Genomic DNA, 18,960 nt, shown 5'->3' on the forward strand with positions numbered 1-18,960 from the left:
AATTTCATTTAAAAAGGCTGAATGCAGAGAACTGTCACCAGATGAATTTGGCTTCCCGACATCCCCCATACTAGATGCAAGTGTTCATCACAGCATCCTCCAGAGATGTTGTTGTGAGAAGCAGAGATTGAAAAGAAGGGAACGAGTGAAAAGGAACTATAATATACACAAGAACATTGGAGTGGTGAATGTGTGTACACCACTCTCCATTTTTTTTTACTCCAGTTCAACAACTTTTGTACAAATGGCACACAAGAACATGGAAAATAATCCTTGGGCCCAAATGGTTAATGGCTTTTAGAGAAATTTTGCTTTAACTATCCCATTTCTTGTGCTTCTATTGAGTTGCACTGACTACCTGTTACTACAGAAATTAGAGTACCATCCCTAAGCAGAGTTACACCCTTGCAAGTCCATGGAAGTCAACAGGCTCAGGAGTAACTCTACATGGGATGGCACCGCTCACCACTCAGTTCCAATCAGAACTGCCTTCCCTTGAAGCATGAAGTGTGGTAGTAGTCATATTGTCCGAGCAGAGAATTCTCAGAGGAGATAATCTCACAAAGGAACTCCTTTCCTAGAGAGGTTTGTGAAATATGCCCCCCTTTGGATTTTAGGAGCTTAGCTAACAGCTGAAATTAGGGTTGCCGGTCCCTCTTCACTGCCAGAGGGAGGTTTTCGGGGCAGAGCCTGAGGAGGGCGGGGTTTGGGGAGGGACTTCAATGCCATAGAGTCCAATTACCAAAGTGGCCATTTTCTCCAGGGGAACTGATCTCTATCAGCTGGAGATCAGTTGTAATAGCAGGAGATCTCCAGCTAGTACCTGGAGGTTGGCAACCCTAGCCAAACACATGCTCAGCCCAACTCTCAGTCACATGTTTATGCAGGGACTAACCTTTAAAATCTCTCTCTCTCACTCCATGTAGCTCCAAATACTGGTCGTGGGAAGATGAGCCTCAGGCTTCCCTCCCACACCGTTTTTCACCAGTGGAAGTGGCCATGGGCCTGTGTACCCTTTCCTCAGGCTCCACATATCCCAGGATGGACACGTGGAGCTGGGGGAAGGGGCAAACAGCCCTCCCCCTGGTGTCCATTTCCACTGGCAAAAACAGCCCAGGGAGGGAAGCCTGACACCCTCCTTCCCCCTCACAGCATTCAGAGCTACGCAGAGCGATGGATAGGGTTGCCAGGTCCCACTTGGGAAATACCTGGAGATTTTTGGGGCGGTGCTCATCAAGGATGTGACGTCATGTTGTGATGTCACATCCTGTGATGTCAGTTCCAGGTCAAAGGGCAAGTGATGTCACTTTGAGGACAACCATGACACGCCTCTTCCTGTGATGTCACTTCCTGTGAGGTCACTTCTTCTTTTCCTCATTTAAATTTCCTGTCTCACATTGCTTTCCACCACCGCATCTCCACTTTCCCTCTCCTTTCATTACTTGAAGGCTTCCTAGGCAGCCTTGTCCTCCTTCCAGTGGAACAAAACGTTTTAATTAGCTTAAACAATTAACAATTTCCTGGTTGTTCTCCAGCATGATGTAGTGGTTAAGGTGTTGGACTAGGATCTGGAAAACCCAGGTTCAAATCTCTACTCTACCATGGAAACTTTCTGAGTGACCTTGGCCCAGTCACACACTCTCAGCCTTGACCCTGGCAAGTATTTGGATGGGAGACCTCCAAGGAACACCAGGGGTGTGACACGAAGGCAGGCAATGGCAAACCACCTCTGAATGTCTCTTGCCTTGAAAACCCCGCCAGAGGTCACATAAATCAGATGTGACTTGACAGCAAAACACATGGGCTCACAGCAGCTTCCTTGTCTATTGCTGAGCTTATAAAGCTTAGCTCACTTGTCTGGCTAGAACACATTTATTCCACTCTTACCACAAAACTGCAAATGATGACCTTGGCTACACACACACATAGTGTCTCTTGCTATCTCTGAGGAGCCTTGTAAGGATAAAAGTGAGGTTAACTAAGTGAGCCACCCTTAGCTTCATGGAGAAAGAGTAGCAAAAAAAATGTGGAATGGATTTTCCAGTAAGGTTTCTGAGCCTAGCTACATTACTCTGGGACTGGAATGACAGCCCCCAGAGTGCAATGACAGCCGCTGGGACTAGCAGAAGTGTTCTTGGACTGGAATGACAGGGTTGTCATTCCACTCTGGGGGCTGTCATTGGACTCCCAGAACACTTCTGCTAGTCCCAGGGGCTGTCATTCCACCCCTGGGGCTGTCACTGCAGTTGCAGTATCCTTCTCCTAATCTCAGGGGCTGTCATTCCACTCCTGGGCTGGTCGTTCCAGTTGCAGAACACTTCTACTAGTCCTGGCGGCTGTCATTCCAGTCCCAGAGTAATGTAGCTAGGCCCAGAGACCTTAATGGAATATCCATGCCACATTTTCTTTGCAATTTTTTGTGCTGTAACCTATTTGAAAGGAGCACATGCAAGTCAAGGGGCAATCCTGGCTCCCATTATCTTCAATGGGCTCTGCAGCCTCTCCCACTGTTTCAAATGGGCAATCCTCTCATTCGTTTTAATACATCCCTTTTCCCAAGCCAGCCAAGGCCAGTGCCTGCCTCTCCTGCGGGTGAGTAAAGGGCAGCTCCTGCCTCTTGCCCAGCCCAGGCTGGGAGGAAAGAAAAGGGGGGGGGAGATGCACTTGGAAACAGAGCAGGCTCCTGGTCGGGAGAACTACCCTCCCCCTCCAACTAAGGAAAGTTGATGCTTCGTTTCCAGCCCAGGCTGGAAGAAAAGAAAATGGGGGCGGGGGAAGAAATGCACTTGGAAACACAGCAGACTCCGGTCCAGGTCGGGAGAACTACCCCGGGGACTCGGGGAGGGAGGCGGACTCGGGTTAGGAGGAGCAACGTATCAACCTACCTCCTCTAGCGACTAGCAAGCCAACAGTGGAGGCCAGCCACGTGCGGCCGCTTTTAAGGCAGCGCTGCCGCTCTGTGTTGGCCTCCATAGTCTCCATGGTCGTACTATGGAGACAATATTATAGAGCGTCGCCATTATTTTTTTTCTCCCACCGGACGTTTTTCAGCAGCGGGCAAAGGAAGCTAATAACGGTAGTTTGCCCGCCATTACCGGGAACATGGCAACCCTAGCGATGGAGAGGCTTTTAAACGTTAGTCCCCACATGATTGGGCTGCCAATCTCCAGGTGGTAGCTGGCGATCTCCCGCTATTACAACTGATCTCCAGCCGATCAGTTCCCCTGGAGAAAATGGCCACTTTGGCCATTGGACTCTATGGCATTGAAGTCCCTCCCCAAACCCCACCCTCGTCAGGCTCCACCCAAAAAACCTCCCGTTGGTGGTGAAGAGGGACCTGGCAATCCTCCCACATGAGCATGTGACTCAGAGTCAGGTCGGGTACCCAAGATCTGACTCATGTTTCATGTAATGTGCATTTTGGCCCTTCATTTGTGTTGTTCCAGCGAGCATCTAGGGGGGTATGCATTTTTATTCCAGACTCTATTCATGTTTTATCAGAAGTTACCCCCATTATGGGTTATAACTGTTACTTACGCCGGGGTGTGTTGTTTCGTTTTCTTGTAATTGGTTGGATCGTATTGATTGGGCTTTATTGTCCTTCTCAATTGCCGTTCGCCGCCCTGAAGCTACTTCCAAGTGGGAATGGCCAAGGATATTAATTGGGGGGGGGGAGAGGCAAACAATTACGTGCATCCGTTTTCCAGCATTCATTTCCGCTCTAGCCTTGAGGAGAACGCGGCTAATAACTTTCTCCTCTTAAGAGAGGAGCACAGTCTGTCTGACTCCACGGCGCAGACAGAACGCTAATAATTATTCTCTACAGTAACCTTGTCGAGGTGCTGAGGGGTTGGTATTTGCAGCTATTTACGGCAGCACGGGCTGCGGGAACCAACAAGCCAGGGCCTTTGTTTCCCAGCCGAAAGGGGAAGGTGCCAATTTGCGCACAGGACTGCGCCACTGCCTCCTAACAAGGAGAGCGGGCCCGCACGCCAGCCCCGTCGTTAACCGCCATGTTCCTCCTTGCCGCCTCCCCTCACCCGTGGGTGTCTGCCAGGCCTTAAAGCACAGCATTGTGACCCGGTTCCTAGGGGAGTTGTGTCATGTACTTATAATGGAATTATTCCACTTCGACACACATACAGTGCGCGGCTGGGGAGGGGAGAGGGAGGGGAGGGGAGGGGAGGGAGGGGAAGGGCTGGATGGGGGAAAGCGCCGAGAAGCCTTACTTTAGATAATTGCCAAGTCTGCCTGCCCTCGGCAGACTCAAGTTGTCGGGAGCCGGCGCTCTCATAGCTAACTTTTATGCCTCCCTCGTTCCCGTTCGGCCAATATTGTGACAGGAGCTGCATGGATCTTGCCACACGGCCCAGGCAGGTGTTCAAATTAGGAGCCAGACTCATAATCAGCACTGACCACAAGAGGCTTCAAGCAGCAGGCGGTGGACTGAGAAAGGTTAGCAGCAGACCATAGATTTATAAAAGAGTTGGTCGTCGCTCCATCAAGCGTCTGTCTATTTGTGTGTGTGTGTAAAGTGCTGTCAAGTCGCAGCCGACTTGTGGCAACCCAGTAGGGTTTTCAAGGCAAGAGGCTAACATAGGTGGTTATTCCTCTGCCTAGCAACACTGGTATTCCTTGGTAGTCTCAATTTAGGGTTGCCAGGTCCCCCCTCTCCTCTGGTGGGAGATTTTGGGGGGTGGGGATCACAAACGCGTGGCCACGAGAAACACAATCCCTTCACTTCTGGTTTACTTCCAGAAGCACCGCAGCAAATAGGACGATTTACCACTCAACCCCCCATTTCCGGAAGTGATGGGATCACATTACTCATCTGGAAGTAATGGGATCACATTACTCATGGCCACGCGTGCAAGCGATCCTTGCTGTCAGCCAGCAGATGGATTGGCGGGAAACTGCCTGCCATTCCAAGCCATCTGACAACCCTATCTCCCATCCAAGTACTAACCAGGGCTGAGTCTGCTTAGCTTCTGAGATCTGACGAGATCAGGCTAGGCTGGGGCATCCAGGTCAGGGGTCCAGCTGTCTAATAATTGACATTCTTCCAAGGAGAACAGGGTAGCTCTCCACTCCTCTTGTTTATCCTCCCAATAATCCCATGGGATAGGATAGGTCAACTCACCAGTTGGTATCTCCAACTGCCTCAAACAAGGTTCCACGTCTGCTCCCAGGCATGGGCTCTTCCCAAGGCCATCTAGTGGCTGCCTCCACAGGGTTGCCAACCTCCAGGTTCTGATCTCCAGCCGACAGAGATCAGTTCACCGGGAGAAAATGGCTACTTTAGCAATTGGACTCTATGGCAGCGAAGTCCCTCCCCAACCCCGCCCACCTCAGGCGCCACCCCAAAAATCTCCCACTGGTGGCGAAGAGGGACCTGGCAACCCTATGCCTCTAGCCACTGCACCCTTACAGCAAAGTTAAGTCCTGAAGTAGCCAGACAGTCAAAGTCCTAGGTGATGCTGCCTGCTTCATTCCCAGCCAGGAATGCCGCCTTTCTGGTCCTGACTTGGACTTTTTAATGTGGTATGTCAAAATGCTTCCCCTCCCAGTCACCTGGAGGTAATTCTTACTTGCTGCAGGCAGACAACTCTATTCAGGCCCATTCTCTGCAGTGACAACACTTGGGATTTGGTACAGATGCAGTCAACCAGGCTGCTGGGACCCCAAAAGTTATGGTTTTAAGGAGGGCAAAAATTCCGGCTTTAGGGGGGAAGAAGAAAACGAAGATGAAGAAGAAGAGGAAGAATTAGTTTTTATATGCTGACTTTCTCTACAACTTAAGGAAGAATCAAACTGGCTTAACAATCACCTTCCCTTCCCCACAACAGACACCCTGTGAGGTAGGTGGGGCTGAGAGAGCTCTAAGAGAACTGTGATTAGCCCAAGATCACCCAGCTGGCTTCATGTGGAGGAGTGGGGAAACCAACCCAGTTCACCAGATTAGCATCCACCCCTCATGTGGAAGAGTGGGGAATCAAATCTGGTTCTCCAGATCAGAGTCCACATCTCTAAACTACCACTCTTAACCACTACACCACGCTGGCTCTCTACTATAATTATAGCTGCTTTAATAATAGCTGAGGCAGCAAATACTCAGACCGTATATATTGGTTTGCATCCCAACAATAATTGACACTTACAGACGGTAGTTTTGTTAGACAATTCTCCCTCCTTCTTTCCACCACAACCCAAAGATGTCCCTGAAATACAGGTCTAGGGGAATAGGCACCCCAAGAGCAACATGAGGGGTGAAGAGGGAAATAGTAAGAGCCAGTGTGGTGCAGTGGTTGGAGTGCTGGACCTTGGGAGACCCAGGTTTGAGTTCCCAGTTGGCCATGGAAGCTTGCTGGGTGATCTTGGGCCAATGACACATTCTCAGCCTAACCAACCTCACAGAGTTGTTGTGAGGATAACATGGAAGAGAGAACAATGTACCCTGCTTGGAATTCCCATTGGGGAGAAAGCGGGTATTTATTTGTTTGCTTCATTTTTACCCTGCCTTTCTCCCCAGTGAGGACCCAAAGCAGCTTACATTCTTCCTCCATTTTATCTTGACAACAACCCTTCGAGGTAGATTAGGTTGTATGACTGCCCCAAAGTCACCCAGCCAGATTCCATGACAAAGTGGGGGTTTGAATTTGGGTCTCTCAGATCTGAGTCCAACGCTCTAACCGCTGTATCACCTTGGCTCTTTAAATGTAACTAAATGAGTCGATGGAAGAAATAATTTTCATTAGAGGCAATTAATGTTAGGATCCAGCTCGAAATGAACTGGCAATATGGCAGAACTGGAAGGGCCAGACACAAATCCATACGAGATGGAAGCAAGCTAATTTGCAGTGCAGATGTGGATTAAGCAAACTGAGCGCGACTGTGGGAAATATAGAGAGATGTGAGGTGAGCTTTGGAAAAGATGATAGGAAAACGTCGTAATAGAGGTAAACCACCTGGGCAGCAAACCTCACAGTGTATGTTAAGTTGAAATCTAAACTGCTGTGACTCATTTGTACACAGCCCATGTCAAATTCTACCCATGGCTCACGCCAGACACATTTATTTCATTATTTATGAATCTGCATGCTGCCTCCAGAACCTGCCCAAGGTAGTTCTCAACTAAAACAACAAAGACAAACCAAGCCAATAAAAGGTCAATAAAAACAACAGCTAAACCAACAACTAAAACAAACCAAGCCCATAAAAACAACTAAAACAGCAAAAACAAACCAAGACAATAAAAAGGTCAATAAAAACAACAACTAAACCAACAACTAAAACAAACCAAGCCCATAAAAACAACTAAAACAGCAAAAACAAACCAAGACAATAAAAAGGTCAATAAAAACAACAACTAAACCAACAACTAAAACAAACCAAGCCCATAAAAACAACTAAAACAGCAAAAACAAACCAAGACAATAAAAAGGTCAATAAAAACGTGCCAGGGCATAAAAACAGCATTAGAATAAATCACCTTGTCCAATCCCGTCCCCACTAAGCACATATTCAGACAAAGTAGATTCTGCACTCCAGCTTCCCCTCCCCGCCCCAGGTCCCACAGTCTTGCAGGCCCCCTACTCACATTATACAGCACTGTAGTCCATCCTTCCATGGTAATACACTGGAAGACGGTCAGGACAGCAAAGAGGATGTTGTCAAACTGGGTGATCCCATCGTTGGGACCAATCCATTCCCTGCATTCGTAGCCTGCAGGGCATCCCTGTACCCCACAGGGATGAGGCGGGTCCAGTTCTTGTAATTCACCTGCAGAACCAAGAGATAAATAGTATGGGTAAATGAAAGAGCGCTGGTATTTTACCAAGAAGGGCACTACAGGGCAGAAACCTGTACACTACTGGTTTAGTTCTGGGGAATCTCAGGGTTCACAGTAAAGTTAAAAACATAAGGCCTATATCATAAGCGAGGCATTCACAATCAATAAATACATGAAACTCATACACAGTTGATGTGAAATTGTACAATGACCAAAGTAGGACTAGTTTGGTCCACTTTGGTCCTACTTTGGTCGTTGTACAGTTTCACGTGTATGAGTTTCATGTATTTATTGATTGTGAATGACTCACCTATGATATAGGCCTTATATTTTTAGCTTTACTGTGCACCATATTAAAATGTATATATTTGTAATTTTAGTGTTTTTTACCTCAACCTTTTCAGTTTGGATTCAACATTTTGGTTGAATTTAATTTGGTTTTTCCCCCCTTTTGTTGTTGAATCTCAGGGTTCCTCAGAAGGTTAGTGGAGGCTCCTCACTGATACGATTGATAAGAGCAGAAAAGCTTCGTAGAAATACAGTTTGCTCACTGTTGTTGATCCATTATTGCAAAAACAAAATTACTAATCCACCGTTGGAGCCACAAGAGAGCGATGAGTAGGATTGCCAACCTCCAGGTAGTAGCTGGAGATCTCCTGCTATTACAACTGATCTCCAGCCGGTAAAGATCAATTCGCCTGGAGAAAATGGCTGCTTTGGCAATTGGACTCTATGGCATTGAAGTCCCTCCCCAAACCCTGCCCTCCTTAGGCTCTACCCCAAAAACCTCCCGCCGATGGCAAAGAGGGACCTGGCAACCCTAGCGATGAGTGCGACCTAGCACACACTCTCAGTTGATGCAGGGCGAGAACGAGGCTGGCATCCTGCAGGAGTTTGCACTGTGCCCCCAAACATGCCCCAGAATCCTCTGCAACACACAGAGTTCCTTGGCCAGAAGCCCAAGGATTCCTTAACCTTTAAGTTCATAGAAGTTCAAAAACATTGCCTTATGCCAAAGATCCCAAATAAGGAGGAACTGTTATTACCAAGCTGCAGCATTTTTAAAAAAAATTGCCAAGTGAATCAGATACTTCAAAAATTAGCTCATCCTTCTATACCATAATGGAACCATTAAGAGCGATTCTCCTATTCAGACATCGTTTTACAAGAAGAAGAAGAAGCAGCAGCAGCAGCAGCCGCCCTGTGAGGTAGGTGGGGCTGAGAGAACTTGAAGAGAACTGTGACTAGCCCAAGGTCCCCCAGCTGGCTTCATGTGTAGGAGTGGGGAAACAAATCCAATTCACCAGATTAGCATCCGCCGCTCATGTGGAGGGGTGGGGAATCAAACCCGGTTCTCCAGATCAGACTCCACCGGTCCAAACCCCCACTCTTAACCACTACACCACGCTGGCTCTCCATGCAGATTTGAAAGCATAAATCAGATTTTAAACATGCAGATTTGAAAGAATAAATCACCTACACCTTTTAAATCCCACATTTGAAGTGACATGCAAAGTAATGACACACAAAGCTTAGCACCATTATCACCACCCAAAGCAAAGCAACCAAGAGATTCTTGGTTTTTGCAACCAAGTGCAAAAATACCACCACAGGGAAGACCTGCCTGTTCCATATCTCTCTATCATTTCAAAAACAGCATGTTCTACATCATTCCAACGATGGGACAAGGAGAACTAGGCTTACCAGGTGCCCACTAATGGATACAGAACGTTTTGTACCTGAATTGTTCACATAGCAAGCCCGGTGTAGTTTCCCACTGTAGAACTCCAGACCGATAATAGCAAACATCAAGATAGCAAAGAAGAGAAGGAGTCCTATCTGGAGAAGAGGTACCATTGCCTTCATGATGGATTTAAGCACAATCTGTAAACCTGGGAACAAAGAGAAAGAGGGAGAGCACCATGAAACAGGAGTACCGTTGACGGATCCAGTGAGCAGAACAATCCTCTGATAGAGAAAAGGAGGTTGGGGGAGGAGAAGGAAGAGGAGGAAAAGAAGGCAAGCTTGGAAGAAGTCCACAGAGACTGAGGCAATGAAATAAAAGCCTTTGGGAAATCAGACCACGTGAAGGTTGCCAACCGGCTGGAGATCTCCCTCTATTATGACTGATCTCCAGCCAATGGAGATCAGTTCACCTGGAGAAAATGGCTCCTGTGGCAATTGGACTTTATGGCATTGAAGTCCCTCCCCTCCCCAAACCCTGCCCTCCTCAGGCTCCGCCCCAAAAATCTCCCATCATTGGCGAAGAGGGACTTGGCAACCCTAGACCACACCTACAACACCACAGTGTAAATTACCAATAATAATTGATCCAAAGGGAAAGACAGTCCATGTTCCGTAGTAACCTAACACAATCCAAATGTCAGGGGCCATTTATGCAGGGCTGTTTCCCCACTGTCACCCCCACCAAATGCTTTGGGGCTTCCTTTTGATTATGCACGCCTTGTCCGACCGTCAGAGGTCGCCTTGCTCTCCCTGTGTGTTTCTGCTCATTTTGCTCGTGTTTTCTGGATGCTGGCTAAAACAACATCCAGAAAACATGGGCCAAACGTGTGGGGAGAGGGAGGCGACCTGTGATGGTCAGGGAAGGCGTGCATAATCAAAAGGAAGCCCCAAAGTAGTCGGCAGGATGACCACAAGGGAAAACAGCCCTGCATAAATGGCCAGTGGGTTACTTCCTCATGGCGCCTCTCTTTAAGGCATGCTTGGATGGCCCCACAGCCCGTTCAAAGCAAAAAATTAAACTCATTTATTTATTTACTTTTGGAGAGGAGCACTCAAAATTCAGAAATGCCAGTGTCTGAAACCAAAGCAAAACTGAAATTTAATGAGTAGTTTTCAACTCAGCCTAAATGCCAGCTATTTTATTTCTGAGGCGTTATATGTGAACGTTGATAGCAATTTAACTACTCTTGTTTCATCTTAGTTTGAGACAGCAAAAAGATTACAGCTATCGCATTATCCTTTGCAGGAAGAACGGATGTATATGGAAGATACTCAATCTGCAGGAAGATTCTCTTAGGCCATTTTTGCATGGTAATTAGCAGCGCATTCCAGGCTGAATTGCCCCGCAGATTTTTTTGAATTTTGCACACTATCTAATATAATTTCTTCCTTTTACAGCAGTATATTCATTCATCAGATGTCAAACAGGTGAGGAAGACGGTCGTTTCGTTCTTCATCAGTTCCTCTACCTTGATATCTTCAGTTGATATATACTCCCTTTTATCTCAAGTTACAATTCTAAACTCCCCATGGGTAGATAACTGGTCCTTCTGCCTAGCCAGGCTAGTATAGTCAGTCAAAATCCAAAGGTTCCCTGTTTGACATATGATGAATGAATATATTGCTGTAAAAGAAATAAATTATATTAGATAGAAATATTTATATACTTACCTGTTAATCATATCTGAAGAAATTTTTTATACAACTATTGTGGATGTTTTTTGTATTTATGGTTTGTTGGGGGATGAATTATTAGAATATAATTGCACATATTGAATATATGGTTTCTGTGTGAATTTTGGCTTAACCTCCAGATAGTAGCTGGACATCTCCAGCTGATAGAGATCAGTTCCCCTGGAGAAAATGGCAATTGGACTCTATGGCACTGAAGTCCCTCCCCTCTCCAAACCCCGCCCTCCTCAGGCTCTGCCCCCCAAAATCTCCAGGTATTTCCCAACCCGGAGCTAGCAACCCTAGTGATCACCCAGTATTTTACACCCTTCAGTGTCTCATGAGGTGGTGAAATGCAAAGTGGCGGGTGGACTGCTTTCCAAGGAAGCGGAAAGGGGAGGGGACAGGGAGGTGAGGAGAGGAAACTAGATGCTTACTAGGAATGCCTGAGACAAGCTTCAAGGGTCTGAGCACTCGCACCGCCCGCAGTGTCCGCAGGTCCACATGGGTGTTGAAATGCGTCCCTGCTGTGGCAAGGATGCTGGAAGCAAACAAGAAGAGAAAGTTACTATAGATAGCTCTTGGGTAACGGCACATATGCTTGCCTCCCTGCCTGCAGGAGGGGGCGTTACACACACCAGGCACCTGACAGCCGGAATTGGTGCACCTTACACTCCACAGTGAGTCAACAGCCATTGCTCAGTCTAAACTTAGCATCCTTAAAGCTGAGCTGCAATTAAAATATACACGCTGGTGCTGGGAGACTCACATTTTCCAATGCAATGGGATCCATCCACCCTTGCATTCGTATCAGGAATCAGAAGCTCAACAATAGTCCCAACCCCTCAGCATCTTGGATCTTCAACTAGAAACTCCAGGGACTTAGGGCAGAACTAGCCTGCTAAGTAGGGTTGCCAACCTCCAGGTGTTGGCTGGAGATCTGCTATTACAACTGATCTCCAGGTGACCGTGGCTCAGTGATTGAGGGGCCGTGGCTCAGTGGTAGAGCATCTGCTTGGCATGCAGAAGGTCCCAGGTTGAATCCCCGGCATCTCCAGTTAAAGGGACTAGGCAAGTAGGTGATGTGAAAGGCCTCTGCCTGAGACCCTGGAGAGCTGCTGCCGGTCTGAGTAGACAATACTGACTTTGATGGACCAAGGGCATGATTCAGTATAAGGCAGCTTCATGTGTTCATGTGTTGTGACAGAGATCAGTTGCCCTGGAGGAAATGATTGCTTTGGCAGTTGGACTCTGTCATTGAAGCCGCTCCCCTCTCCAAACCCCGCCCTCCTCAGGCTCCACCCCCGTAATCTCCAGGTATTTCCCAACCCGGAGCTGGCAGCCCTGCTTACTGCTAAGCTGTCATGAACTGTGAATGCACACGCTTCAGAACCCACTTCAAGCAGAGAAGGGAATGGGATTGTGCAGTGTCTTCCTCTACCATTGGCAAGTAGTATGAAGTCTCAGGATTGGCCAAGCCTGGTATAAATACTAGACACCTGGCCCCCTGCCTTTGTTTGGTTATCAGAGCAATATCTTCTACCTGCTTCTTTGCAGGATACTGTTTCCAGGCCATGCCCTTCAGTTCGAGGTTCAGATCTAACCATTCACAGTCTAACTAGCCACCCAGCCGATCTATTTCTGATCCAAACCAGATCGTTAAAAACACACACGCACACTTAAGACCAGCCTTTGTGTTCTTCCTTTTTCTGTTTCCTTCTGCCTTCCGAACCCCTTTCAAAAAGTTTAAATCCTTTGACAATCTGAATCTTTGAAGTGGAACACAAATTGCAAATATATGCAGAGCACGGTTTGCATAACACATTCCTGCTGTGGACCTGGGAGTTTCTTCCTGCCGAGTTGCAATTTGTAAATTTGCACGTGTGTGCCCATGAAGAACAAACTCATAGTATGAAACTATTGCAACATGTAAATGCTAGTATGGGGACAGCGTATCTCTAGTACCTACCCTTTCTGTGAGACCTTTGTAGGGCTGCCAACCTCCAGGTACTAGCTGGAGATCTCCAGGGGAGGAGATGCACTTGGAAACACAGCAGACTCCAGTCCAGGTCGGGAGAACTACCCCGGGGACTCGGGGAGGGAGGCGGACTCGGGTTAGGAGGAGCAACGTACCAACCTACCTCCTCCTCTAGCGACTAGCAAGCCAACAGTGGAGGCCAGCCACGTGCGGCCGCTTTTAAGGCAGCGCTGCAGCTCTGTGTTGGCCTCCATAGTCTCCATGGTCGTACTATGGAGACAATATTATAGAGCATCGCCATTATTATTTTTCTCCTGCCGGACGTTTTTCAGCAGCAGGCAAAGGAAACTAATACCGGTAGTTTGCCTGCCATTACCGGGAGCATGGCAACCCTAGCGATGGAGAGGCTTTTAAACGTTAGTCCCCACATGATTGTGTTGCCAATCTCCAGGTGGTAGCTGGAGATCTCCCACTATTACAACTGATCTCCAGCTGATAGAGATCAGTTCCCTGGAGAAAATGGCCACTTTGGCAATTGGACTCTATGGCATTGAAGTCCCTCCCCAAACCCCGTCCTCCTCAGGCTCCACCCCCAAAACCTCCCACCGGTGGCAAGGAGGAACCTGGCAACCCTAGACCTTTGAGATAATCACTCCATCCTCCTCCTCAACCAAGATAAAGCCTAAGAACTTGTAACAGTAAACCTGCTCACAAGTTACACAGAAAGCACATACAATCCGTGAGGACAGTGAACTTGATTCTTCTTTATATGTGTGTTGAGTAAATCTCGTATGACATTCAATGGACATACAGCTGAACATATTTATCTAGGTACTGGTCCCCGGTTACATTTCTAAAGTGTAGAAATGGCTTGTTCTTACAAACAGAAGTATGCATGCACATGCAGGATGTATGCATGTTTACAGTAAGATACCAACAGGACTACTCACAATCAAGTATGGAATTCAGGGTGCGCCTGGGCAAGTATTGCCAGGCATTGGCTGGCAATTGGTGGGAGAGGAAGGGGAGTGGGGATGCAGGAATGAAGCCATGCCAGCAGCACACTGCCACTTCTGGTGAAAATGTGGAAGTGATGTCACAGTGTTGGTGGGACACTCTAGGATACCCCGAAACTCTTTGATTTGGGGGGATGCTGTCGCAGTGACATCACTTCTGGCTTTTCAATGGAAGTGATGTTGTGCCATTAGCATGTCAACATTTCCCCAACCCATTTCCCCCACCTCTTAATTATCTTGGGATCTCATTTGAGCAACAGAAATACTTTGAAAATTAAATTATTTTATTTTATAGAGAATAGATATGCAGCATGACTAGTATTCATTTTAACGAATAACCATGAATACCCCTTTCCTCCATGAATATGTCCACTCTCCTCTTAAAGCCTTCCAAGTTGGCAGCCATCACCACATCCTGGGGCAGGGAGTTCCACAATTTAACTATGCGTTGTGTGAAAAAATACTTCCTTTTATCTGTTTTGAATCTGTCACCCTCCAGCTTCAACAGATGACCTTGCGTTCTAGTAGTATGGGAGAGGGAGAAAAACTTCTCCCTGTCCACTCTCTCCAAACCATGCACAATTTTATAGACCTCTATCATGTCACCCCTTAGCTTCCTTCTTTCCAAGCTAAACAGCCCTAAGCGTCTTAACCGCTCCCCATAGGACAGTTGCTCTAGTCCCCTAATCATTTTGGTTGCTCTTTTCTGCACCTTCTCAAGCTCTGTAATATCCTTTTTTAAGTGCATTGGCCAGAACTGTATACAGTATTCCAAGTGTGGTCTCACCATAGATTTGTACGGAAATCAGTCCCTGATCCCAATCATCCTTTATTACTTCTCTCTCTCTCTCCTTTCTTCTCTGTCTCTTGTCTCCCCCACCATCAAAATTTAGGGCCAAACCAGATAATACACAAAAGATGTCTGAACGGTCTCCCCAGCAGATTTCTGAAAATGAAACGCAGCTTCCAAGGGCTTCCTGTTTTAGCAGAGACAGCTGGGGAAGGGGCTACTCAATACTTTTGCCTCCCACTCAGGATAATTTCTCCATTCAGAATTGCCCACCTCAAGCTGATTTTCTTTTGGTGGGGAGAAAAGATAATGGAAACCTATATATTTCCTCCTCACACTGAGCAAGCAGTTGGGAAGGGGGAGAGCTTTTGAGTGGGCGAAGGGAAAGGATTAAACTGCCTCTCCCTTATTATTTAGAATATTTCTACCCTGCCTCTCCAAGAAATTGTACCAAAGGCAGATAATAACTAAAGTAAAACAATAGTCACTTCCCTCTGCTAGGGTTGCCAATGTCCGGGGGACCTGGAGATCTCCTGCTACTACCTGGCAGTTGGCAACCCTAGTTGGGAAATACCTGGAGATTTTGGGGGTGGAGATTGGGAAAGGTGGGGTTTGGGGAAGGGAGGTAAACAAAACAGCCATTTTCTCCAGGGGAACTGATCTTGGTTGATTGGAGATCAACTGTAACAACAGAAGATCTCCAAGTGCCCCCTGGACATTGGCAACCCTAGCAAAGGGAAGTGACTACAAACAGGGCTTTTTCAGTAGTGGCCCCTTGTCTTCAGAACTCCCTCCCACCAAGGCTTACCTGACATCCTCCTGTCTTTTAGGCTCCATGCCAAAACATTTCATTTTACCCTGGCTTTTAACTAGAAGGTCTTATTTTTTTCCAGTTGTTTTATAACAAGCTTCTAGTTTAAAGACTGTTTAATGGATATTTTTAGACCGCTCAGCATTTTTTAGGCAATTTTTATTCCCCAGCTTGTTTTTAATATTGATACTTTATGTTGCTTTTATGATTTTATCATCTCGTTTTTAGTTGTGAACTGCCTGCATGTAAATACTCTAACTAAACACATAAATAAAACCAGAATTCTTTTAAAAATTGGCTCCCCTTCTGAGTCATGCAGATACTGATAAATAAGAATGGCCTAAAGCAAAGAAGTAGAAAACAATTTATAAGCTATTAAGAGTGAAGATGCTTATATTAGTAACAGAGAGTGGACTACATTAAGTTATACTTGCAAGCCCTTTTGGGGGTGGCAGTGAAGGATTTAATATTATTATTGTCGTAATTCAAGCACGGACTTCTGAAGAGTCAATATAACTGTTAACTTAAAAACCAAAAGAATTAGGTGTCATTTGGTAGCATTTCTAGCCGAAAGAGAACTGAAGCTGAGAGATAGCCAAGAGATGCTGCAGGTGTCTCACTTTAGTCTGGGCACATTTGAAATTCTGACATGGCATGGTGGGTGCAGCCACAAAAGGGCTGTCACATAGGGTTGCCAGCCTCCAGGTACTAGCTGGAGATCTCCTGCTATTACAACTGATCTCCAGCCAACAGAGATCAGTTCCCCTGGAGAAAATGGCTGCCTTTGGCCATTGGACTCTCTGGCATTGAAGTCCCCCCTCTCCCAAAACCCAAAAACCTCCCGCCGGTGGTGAAGAGGGACCTGGCAACCCTACTGCCACAGGAGGCGGAGCCAGCCACAAAATGATTGCCACAGCTTAACTTCAGTCACACAGTGAAGACCCTTGGGCTGTGGTTGCAGCTGCTGCCAAAGCAACATTTTAAAGAATCTGCACAGCCAATCAAATTTCCAATAGTCAGTCAAAACCCTAGCTGGGCAAAAGCCCTACTTGGCCCCTCCCACTTCCTAAAAACACTTGGCAGGCACCAGAACAGGTATCAACGGATGCCATGGCGTCCACGGGAGCCATGTTTTGGACCCCTAGTCTAGACACAGAAAGACAGGGTTGCCAACCACCAGGTACTATCTGGAGATCTCCTGCTATTACAACTGATCTCCAGCCAATAGAGATCAGTTCACCTGGAGCAAACGGCCGCTTTGGCAATTGGACTCTACGGCATTGAAGTCCCTCCCCAAAAATCCACCCTCTTTAGGCTCCGCCCCAAAAACCTACTGCCAGTGGTGAAGAGGGACCTGGCAACCCTACAGAAAGATTTGCAGCATATGCTCCAGGATTTGAAGGGGTGCAAGTGGCAAGGCAATCTTGGGAGACCTCCCTTTCCAAAAGGTGGGGTGCACAAACGGCAGAATTCTTTCACACTATCTATGACTTTCTTAGGTGTTCAGCTCGAAGTAAGAAAGGCAATGCTTTTGGGACAATGGGTACATTGCTGATCTTGAGGCAACAGTAGATCTGGGAGCTGTCACCTTCTGAAGCCAGCAAGCCCTAAGCATCTGAATCCTTGCCACTGAGCAGACAACCAAAAAAGGGGGAAAGGAACTCAACCAGAAAAGTACAGGGAACCTAAACGTCTTTCAGCATGGTAATTTGCTCACAGAAGTGTCTAAATGACACAAAAAATGTCTATAAGTTAAATTACACCATAAATTAGATATTAAACATTAAAGCCCCCCAAAAGGAATAATAATTACCAAATATAACTAACTAAGACCTACGATTGCTGATATTAATTTACATCTATCCACACAGGAAATAAGGTCTATATGGTTTCTATTTTAAAAAACAAATTCTTAAAAACTTTGTTAAAATTTGGCTCTAGTAATTGCATTTGTTATATTAATTTGGCTCTTCTTTCCCCCCCTTTTGAAGTTTATAAATTTCTGATATAATACCTTGTAAAGTGCATTTCTGGATTTGTTTTTAATAATTAAATTTTGTATAATTTGACCACTCAGGAAGGCTCAAATGTTCTATTAGTCATTTATATTTTGTATATCATCAACGATGTTGATTATTTTTGTAACTATTGATTACTGGTGGTTTTATATGTAGCCTATATTCCAGGCTCAGCATTTTAATCCATTTTATTGTGTACACCTAATAAATGTTTTACTTTATAAGAATTTTTAGTTTCCAGCTGGGGACGGTGTGGCTGAGGCGCTGCTGTGGCACCTCCGAAGAGGTTTCCCAGCTGCTGCAAGGCTAAAAATGGCCTTTAAAAAAACAATCAAAAATGGGTAAAATCACCCCATTAAAAACAGTGATACCGCACCAGCAAAAAGCTGGGGCAGCACTGCTGTGGCGGAGGGGAGCGTCCCTGGCCTGGAAGGGGTAAGGAAGCTGCCTACTGGCAGCTCTGCCCCCAGAGCACCCCAGGAATGCCCCCTGGGATGCCGGCGCAAGGAGTTGTGCTGGCAGGATGCCAGTGGGAGGCCAAGCCAGTGTCCTAGGGCCGCACTGCTGCAGCAGTCCTGGGGGGCCGACTCAAGTGGCACTACGCTGGAGTCCGTACCAGTTTGCACGGAGCAAGTGGCAGAAGCCCCTCGCTGCCTCCTAAGACCATTTGGCCCCCAGGCTCAGGAATGAGCTGTGTCTCTTTAATTCACATATGGGTTAGCATTGGGCAATCTTCCCTGCTCTCTGCTTCGATTTGCTCAAAAATTATAAGGTATCTTCTTTTTTTCCTTCCCCAAGTGCCAAAACTTCAGAAACTCCACGGCAATCTTGATTATGCCATCAGAAGTGACATGGGTTTCCAGATCTCTCCTATCATCCTCCTCCTTTGCATCCATAACCTTAGCCATCCCACTTAACTTGTCTTACAACTGGCAGAAGTCATCAGGAAAAAGAGAAGAATCATTCTCTCTCTCTTGGTCTCCTTCCTCTTTCTCTACCAGTGCCCTGAGAAGTGATTCAGCAGCATCTGAAGAACCAGGAGCCCTAGGAAATGTAGTTGCCGGGAGCATCTCACATCCTAACAGATGTTGCCAAAATACAAGTCAAGGTGTAGAGGGAGAGAGAGACTCTCTCTTGGTCC

General features: G+C 46.7%; 1 protein-coding gene across 1 annotated transcript in view; it reads right to left on the reverse strand.

Annotated features, from left to right (window-relative positions):
- CACNA1E (calcium voltage-gated channel subunit alpha1 E) overlaps positions 1–18,960 on the reverse strand; it is a 430,764-nt gene that overhangs the window by 306,244 nt on the left and 105,560 nt on the right. Inside the window, exons 4-6 of the mRNA XM_056844152.1 lie at positions 11,644–11,747; positions 9,529–9,681; positions 7,598–7,779 (exon numbers count right to left, since the gene is read on the reverse strand). Of these exons, the coding sequence (XP_056700130.1) occupies positions 7,598–7,779; positions 9,529–9,681; positions 11,644–11,747 (439 nt within the window). The remainder of the gene's footprint in view (positions 1–7,597; positions 7,780–9,528; positions 9,682–11,643; positions 11,748–18,960) is intronic.

This window comes from Euleptes europaea, chromosome 2 (genome assembly GCF_029931775.1).
Source record: "Euleptes europaea isolate rEulEur1 chromosome 2, rEulEur1.hap1, whole genome shotgun sequence".
Lineage (NCBI taxonomy): Eukaryota > Metazoa > Chordata > Lepidosauria > Squamata > Sphaerodactylidae > Euleptes > Euleptes europaea.